This window comes from Pristiophorus japonicus, chromosome 10 (genome assembly GCF_044704955.1).
Source record: "Pristiophorus japonicus isolate sPriJap1 chromosome 10, sPriJap1.hap1, whole genome shotgun sequence".
Classification (NCBI taxonomy): Eukaryota; Metazoa; Chordata; class Chondrichthyes; family Pristiophoridae; genus Pristiophorus; species Pristiophorus japonicus.
Genome location: NC_091986.1, coordinates 160,828,877 through 160,836,411, shown reverse-complemented (window position 1 = coordinate 160,836,411; position 7,535 = coordinate 160,828,877). Strand labels below are relative to the sequence as shown.

General features: G+C 42.2%; 1 protein-coding gene across 6 annotated transcripts in view; it reads right to left on the bottom strand.

Annotated features, from left to right (window-relative positions):
* Positions 1 to 489: 489 nt before the first annotated feature.
* The window catches only part of LOC139275157 (uncharacterized), a 15,488-nt gene continuing 8,442 nt past the window's right edge, over positions 490 to 7,535 (bottom strand). For 5 of the 6 annotated variants that reach the window (XM_070892227.1, XM_070892232.1, XM_070892233.1 and 2 more), the window contains 2 exons: positions 1,579 to 1,729; positions 490 to 1,303 (listed from right to left, as the gene is read on the bottom strand). In XM_070892227.1, the coding sequence (XP_070748328.1) occupies positions 894 to 1,303; positions 1,579 to 1,729 (561 nt within the window). In that variant the 3' untranslated portion in view covers positions 490 to 893. Of the gene's footprint in view, positions 1,304 to 1,573; positions 1,730 to 7,535 lie in introns of all 6 variants that reach the window. The other variant, XM_070892231.1, reaches the window with a different exon arrangement.

Sequence of the window (7,535 nt, the reverse complement as noted above, 5' to 3'; positions counted from 1 at the left end):
CCATGCCCCCACCCCACTCTAGACTGTAGGAATAGCCCCCTGGTAGTTACACAGCTGCAAGACTGTTGTGTCCACAGTCATAAATGAATGCTCTGCGTGAAGTTACGTTGGTGACAGTTACAGTTGCGTTATGTTACGTTTCATCCTTGCCTGGCCTCGCCATTGTTTGCAAACATTGTATTGATGTTTAACGTTTCTGTTATTGGAAGACACTGCACAACAATGTTAAGTTAATTTTTTTTTTAATGATGACAAAAGTTTTAAGAATTTTTTTTAACAATAAACGCCCATCTACCCCCAACCCCACCCCAACAGTGAAAATTTAAAAAATAACAATAACAACAGAATAATATATAACGATATAACAATAACAAACTTTCAAAAACAATTATAAATATAACAAACACCCCCACCCCCACCCCCTCTCCACACCCACCCAACAGTCAACAAATTTATTAATAACAAGAATACAAAAAAATACATTCCCCGCCCTTCCCTACTTGTGGCCACGCCTCACCTTGCCTTTACGCCCCTGGTCTGAACCCCACCTCTCCCCCTTGTACCCACACCAAGCCACCTTGTAGCAGGTCACCTCGAGTGCTGCTGCTGTGTGGGGGCTGATGGTAGCAGAGTCAAAGATGGGGCTGGAGAAGCTGGAGAGGATGTTTACAAAGAATCGTTCTCCGAGTCAGAAGCAACTGCTTCCTCCTGACTCGCATGCATCAGCAATGGCGGTACGGCACCTTGGGGTGCTGTGCCATATTCCAAGACCACAGGCTGCCATCTGGCATCCATGGACTCGGCTATTTTCTGCATTGCCATAATCATCCACAGCATCTCTTCTGAGACTATCACGGTCAGAGCGACAACCCGCCCATTGCCTGGAGGAGCTCTCAACCATTGTTGACGCTCGTCCTAGGCATTTGCACCATGTCCAGGTTGACTTCTGCCGGTCTTGGAGCAATCCGATCTCGCCGAACCATCCTCTGCGGGGTCGGCGCAGGCATTGAACCACTCAGGGTGCCCTGCTGCAAGGAGCTTGGCCCCACTGCTTGCTTGGTGGATGAGAATATGGCCGCAGGAACATTTGAAGAACCTACTGCAGGCTCTTCTTCCACCTCCTTACTGTCCTCGGTGGACAAGAGGACTTGCACTAGTAGAGGAGAGGCTCTTGCCTCCTCATCTCCAGATATAGCCTGCATAGGCTGAAGTGCCTGGAGAGACTGCGAAGCCTGCAGAACCTGGTGAGCCTGGAGAGACTGTTGAGCCTGGAGAGACTGGCTAGCCTTCGAAGCCTGGTGACCTAGAAAACATAAATGAGGTTTGTAGAAGAGAAGGGGATGCAAGGGTGACATGAGAATGCTTACGCTACGCAGACACATGTACGAAGAGCAACACTACTGCTATAAATATCACTGACAGACATCACATATAATTATCCTCATGATAGTACAGAATCTACATTGCATTACAATGATATTTCATGATCCCATCATTAATTACATAATACTACATCAATCATATGTTGTACTGAAATGGCATTAAATTACTTTAAATCACCAATGGTTTATACATTACATGGCACAAGGTTCAGCACCCCCACGGGTGGCCGGCCGATTGTGGACCCCCATTCACACCACGCCTGGCCCTCGAAGTCGGTCAGTTGGCAGAGGTTTGCCAGTTCTCCTCCAGTCCGCCTCTGCTCGGCCCGGTTTTTCGACAATTTCCTCTGCAAAGGTGACAAGAGCATGGCATAAGCTCATTGCCTAGGTACTATTACAGATATTAATAGATACTATTACTATTACACAACACACACAAATAACCCACAATTAGTCATCGCCCTTGCTATTCATCGTTAACGTTATATGCTAGTACGCTTTGTATGCAATTGAATGCATGGTTATATATACAGTCTGAGAATAAATTTAATAAGATTGAGGTTAGGAACTAACGCATGACACCAAGATTACCAGCCTAATTACAATCCAGCAGATCTACATTTGAATTAATGAGTCATTGCATCATTACAATTTATAAATGTAATAAATTTAATACTTACTCTTCTGGAACCAACAAGGTCATTCCAGCACTTGCGGCACTGGTTTGGCTCACGATGAAATAAATCATTCACATCGCTACGGCTAACACCCAAATCAAAAAATCTAAACTAGCGGTTTTTAAAATGGGCGATTTTCCGGCAATCCTGAAAAATAATATTATCACTAATGCCGGAAATATCGCCCATTTTAAAAACCGCTAGTTTAGATTTTTTGATTTGGAGAGTACCCATGGAATCATACCTCAAAACAAATCATCAAAATCAGGAGAAAGCATGGAATGAGAAAGGTCATTTAGCTCAATGAGCCTGCTCTATCCAACAGATCACATGCCATTTTCACTGATAGCATTCTCCTCAGTTTTCCACAAGGGTGAAACACAGCTGGAAGAAAGCATTGGTTGTCTCTACTATGGCTGAAATTAAAAGTATTTTGGATTTCACAATGTGATGGAAAGCCAATTCTCACTCTATCACTTGGAATGGCAGATCGTGAGTTACCGCTTACGATTCACTAAACAAATTCTATCAATTAAAGACAACAGGCAGTAAAAAATTAGTAGGTGATTCACAGCAGAAAAGGGGAAAAAAAAGAGACTGCATTTATATAATGCCTTTGTTGCTTGTTGGGAAAAGGCAAACCAAAGGGATTAAAAAGAGAAACGGAGAGTGTTGGTTAGATTTTCGTCTTCACCGCCCTAGTGGTAATCATGGGCCAGATCACTCGCCCGATATAGAACCCGCCAGATTTATATTCCATTGATTTCAGCTTTGTTCTATAAAGAATGGGAAAACTGAGGAGAATGCAATCAGTGAAAATGGCATGTGATCTGTTGGATAGAGCAGGCCCATTGAGCTAAATGACCTTTCTCATTCCATGCTTTCTTATGTTCTGCCCTCAGCTGAGGTACTTGTGAATGTGGAACTTTGACAAATTTGAGGCAGTTAAGACTGAGAATTAAGGTCCAGTGAACCAAGTCATGGTTTTGGTTTTTCCGAGAATTTGCCATTATAATTATTAATCATTTATTAAAATTTAAAGTGTTTTTACCCAGATACCAGGGATATGTTGGCACTCCAGAGATTCTAGTTTGTCTTTGATGGAATGTATTTATTAATAACTAATCTGGTTTACTAATTATACTTGGAAAAAATGTAATCTATATTTGGAAAAACTGTTCTGCGCTCGAGTGTTCAGTCAGTGGTGGCATCTGGTGCGGTAAGTTGGCAGTGCTTTACTTTAAATCAATGAAGTAAACTTCACAATTAGCAATATATTTTCCTCTCTCAGTTCAGTTTTATATAGAACCTATCTAATACAAATCAGAATTCACAGTAAGCTTAATCTATTGACATTAATTGGTACATAGCTTAATGGTCATTGTTTGCATTTTGGTGAGCAAATTGTAAGAACGTCCTCCAACATAATGCTACAGCAATCTAACATTATTAGGACAGTAACATTGCTATATATTGTCATGTGCATGTTGATGAGAACAGTGTAAGAACAGTGAGATAGTGATTTTGCAATTTGTAATCATGTTACAGGTTCAACAACAGTTTATAGACGGCTTCAACTTCACAGTGGCAATGGTGCTCCTTTACTGAGTAATTCATCACTGAGCTGTTTGTGCAAGACCTGCTCTGGAAAGATAATGGCCCGAAAATTGCAGCCGGAGGCTTCCCGTGGGCAGACGCTTCCGACCAACATTTTTTTAACAAAAATACCTGGTGGTCCCAGAGGAATGTAGACTTGCACTCCGAGGCCTAGATGTGCAGTCCAGTGTACAGGCACATGTCTCCCAGGAGCGTTTGCGTATCCTGGGATCACGTGGGCCGGGACCACCAATCATTATGTAATATTCTCATTCACAGTAATGGGAGCTCCGAGCTCCCATTATTATCAATGAGAATACGCCTAAAATCAAATAAAACAACATAAATTTAAAAAACAATTCACCTTTTTTAATTAATAGAAATTGCATTAAATTAAATGTTTTAGAGAAAAATTTATTTTTGTGAATTAAAAAAAATGTTTTAATACTGTACAAAATAAGCTTACCTTCATAGACAAGGTTTTTAATATAAAAATAAGTAACAACATTTATTTTTTCCCTGTTTTAAAACTCCTACACCAGTAAAAGTATATATGCTTGCTTTTATCACGTGTATGGGTTTAAAGGACATTCACTGGGCAAGAGTTGGGCAAATAGTCCAAATCTGCGCCCGCGAATGCCCTTCTCCCGTGGATGCGTGCGTCTGTCAAAAGACATTTTGACAGATCGCAAAAGCCGGTTTTCTACACATGCGCAGCGCGTGCCGAGAACCGGTATTTGCAAGGCCTCTTCGGGTGCGTGCACCCATCGTACGCTCCCAGAGAGGCCACAATTTCTGGGCCAATAGTTGCTAGATTGTCAATTGTTAACACAGATCAAATAAAGGCAAGGAAAGGACTTGTGCATTCCACGATTGTAGAACGCCCCAAGCGCTTTATAATCAATGAAGTACTTTTTGAAGTGTAGTCATTGTAGTAATGTAGGGAAACATGGCAGGCAATTTGCTCACAGCAATGAGATACGTGACCAAATAATCTGTTTTAGTGTTTTTGGTTGCGGGATAAATATTGTCCAGGACACCGAGAGAACTCTCCTTCGAATAGTACCGTGGGATCGTCTACATCTACCTGACAGGACGATGGGGCCCCGGTTTAATATCTCATCCGAAAAACAATGCCTCTAACAGTGCAGCACTCCCTCAGTCCTGCACTAAAACAGCAGTCTGGATTATGTGCTCAAATCGAAGCCTCTGAAATGAGGCTTGTACCCACAATCTTGTGACTCAAAGATGACAGTGCTACCACTGAGCCAAAGCTGCCACTTGCAAGATTCCTCCTTTATTGGTATCGTGAAACACTGTAACAAGCATTGCCCTAGAACCTGTGATGATCAAGCTCATCTTTAGCTTTCAGCACTTATGAATGTACATAACTCATACACCAGAAAAAAATATCAGAGTTCAGAAGATAAAAACTTGACATGGCAGAGTGAAGAGTATAAACAGTAAATGTTATGTAGGTTCACCACTTGATTGTATGCTTAGGGATTGGACAGGTTAGATGCAGGAAGTATGTTCCCGATGTTGGGAAGTCCAGAACAAGGGGTCACAGTCTAAGGATAAGGGGTAAGCCATCTAGGACCGAGATGAGGGGAAACTTTTTCACCGAGATTTGTGAACCTGTGGAATTCTCTACCACAGAAAGTTGTTGAGGCCAGTTCGTTAGATATATTCAAAAGGGAGTTAGATGTGGCCCTTATGACTAAAGGGATCAGGGGGTATGGAGAGAAAGCAGGAATGGGGTACTGAAGTTGCATGATCAGCTATGATCATATTGAATGGTGGTGCAGGCTCGAAGAGCCGAATGGCCTGCTCCTGCACCTATTTTCTATGTTATCAGCTACTTCACAAGAACTGATTGATTATTTTTAAGATTTTCACATTGAGTGAGATAACAGAAAAAGGAAGCAGTTTGTGATCGCACAGAGTATGGGACAAGATATCAGCTGTTGGTTAGAGGGTCACAGTACCAGATAGGCATCAGTTAAAGAAACACAATGTGAGATGAGATATGAGGTGTCAGCTACAGTAACACAATTTATCAGACAGACACCATATGAGTAAATGGATATGAAGCAGGAGTAAGCAGGAAAGAAAAGGATGAGAAGGAAATTACAGGTTGAACTTCTCTAATCCGGGACTCTCTGGTCTGGAAACATCCATGGTTCGGCATTAGTTATTATTATTACACTGCTGTGAAGTACCTTGGGACATTTTACTACATTAAAGGCGCTATATAAATAAAAGTTATTATTATTAGTTTGCGGAACTGACGCTTTCCTGGACCTGGGCTTGGAGCTCACTATTAAGTGCTCCCGTGACGCTCAGCATCTAACTCTGCTTCCTCATTGTGGAATTGTGGGACATGACGGCACAGTGAAGGGGTGTCAGACCTGAGACAGATAGAGAAATGACCAATCACCATCATTCCCCGCCTCTCCTCCCTCACTCAGCAATCACCAGCACTGACCTCGCGTGGTTCGGAAAATTCTGTTTCGGCACCGGTCAGATCCCGAGGGTGCCGGACCTGAGAGGTTCAAATTGTACTGTGGTTTCTTTCTGTCTCATGTGAGTTCTTTTCTAGTCCATTTTTCTGAGTCAAAGGGGCCACTATCAATTAACATTTTATACTAACTACAGATTCATGTTTATTGATATGAAGTACACACATTCAGAGTAGGGTTTGTAACAACGATCAGTCTTTTTAATAAAGAGAAGTGAATAGATTGTGTATTCGTTTCTAGTCAAGGATGATTTCATACACCTACTATCCTTCCATTTCATTCCAACCAAAGCACCCAGTTGAGTATTTTCTTTGTTGAACATTTCTTGATGTCTCTTGCCACACACAATTCTGCATATTATATATAGTAATTATCCACATACATATACAACGTTCTTTTGGTGCGTGGTCCCTTTAAATTTTCTGCGCGGTATCTTTTCCAGCGGCAGCAGCTGGTGCGCGGCTTGCGTGGGACTCCCGATTCCGCACACCTTCGGGGAACATTGTACATATGGTAGTCTTTCTCCAACAGTAGTTTCTTCAACTACATTACAATGTTTATGGGTGTATTGGATACTTTACCTTACAACTGCAGGTTTCACACCACCTGTGAGGCCCTGCTATCATCTGGGGAAAAAACTGACGCTATATTGCTTGTCTTCTTCCAGTATCGATGTACCTCTGGCCATGACTCCATCAACGCATTCAGCTGCCATCTCAGGCTAAGTCCGGAGTTGCAAAATGTTGTATACTGCTCAATCCTAAGCTCAGCTGCCTCTTCCACATTTATTCCATTATCAAACTGATTTCTTCCATCTTTGTGACATCGCTTGCCTCCCCAGTGTTGCTTAAATCCTAATTCATGTTTTTATTGCCTAATGAGTCCACTTCTTTAATGCTTTCTTAGCTGGCCCTTCGCATTCACAGATTATAATTCATGCAGAATCCCCAGCCACACAAAGCCCTGCTCTGCCTGTCCTTTCACAAACTCACTAATTCTCCATGCCTAGTGAATTGGCTTCTAATCCCTCATCCTCAAATTCAAATCCCTCCATCACCTCACCCCACATTACTTCACTATGTTCTTGTTCTTTGCACCCTTGGCTCTGACATTGGTGGCTGCTCTTCCAGCCAGTGTGTCCTTACCCTCTGTAACTCCCTCCCTAAACCTCTCTGGCTTGCCATCTCCCTCCTCAAAAACCTTTGTCTTTGACTCTACCTTCGGCTGGCCCTAACTTTTCCATTTTCTCCTTTCTCTCCTGCTCGATGACCATTGTTTTTTATTCACCCTGTAATGCCTTTTTAGATTGAGCAGCGCAATGAAAATGTAAGTTGTTGTTCAAGGAAGAGAGAAAGAAA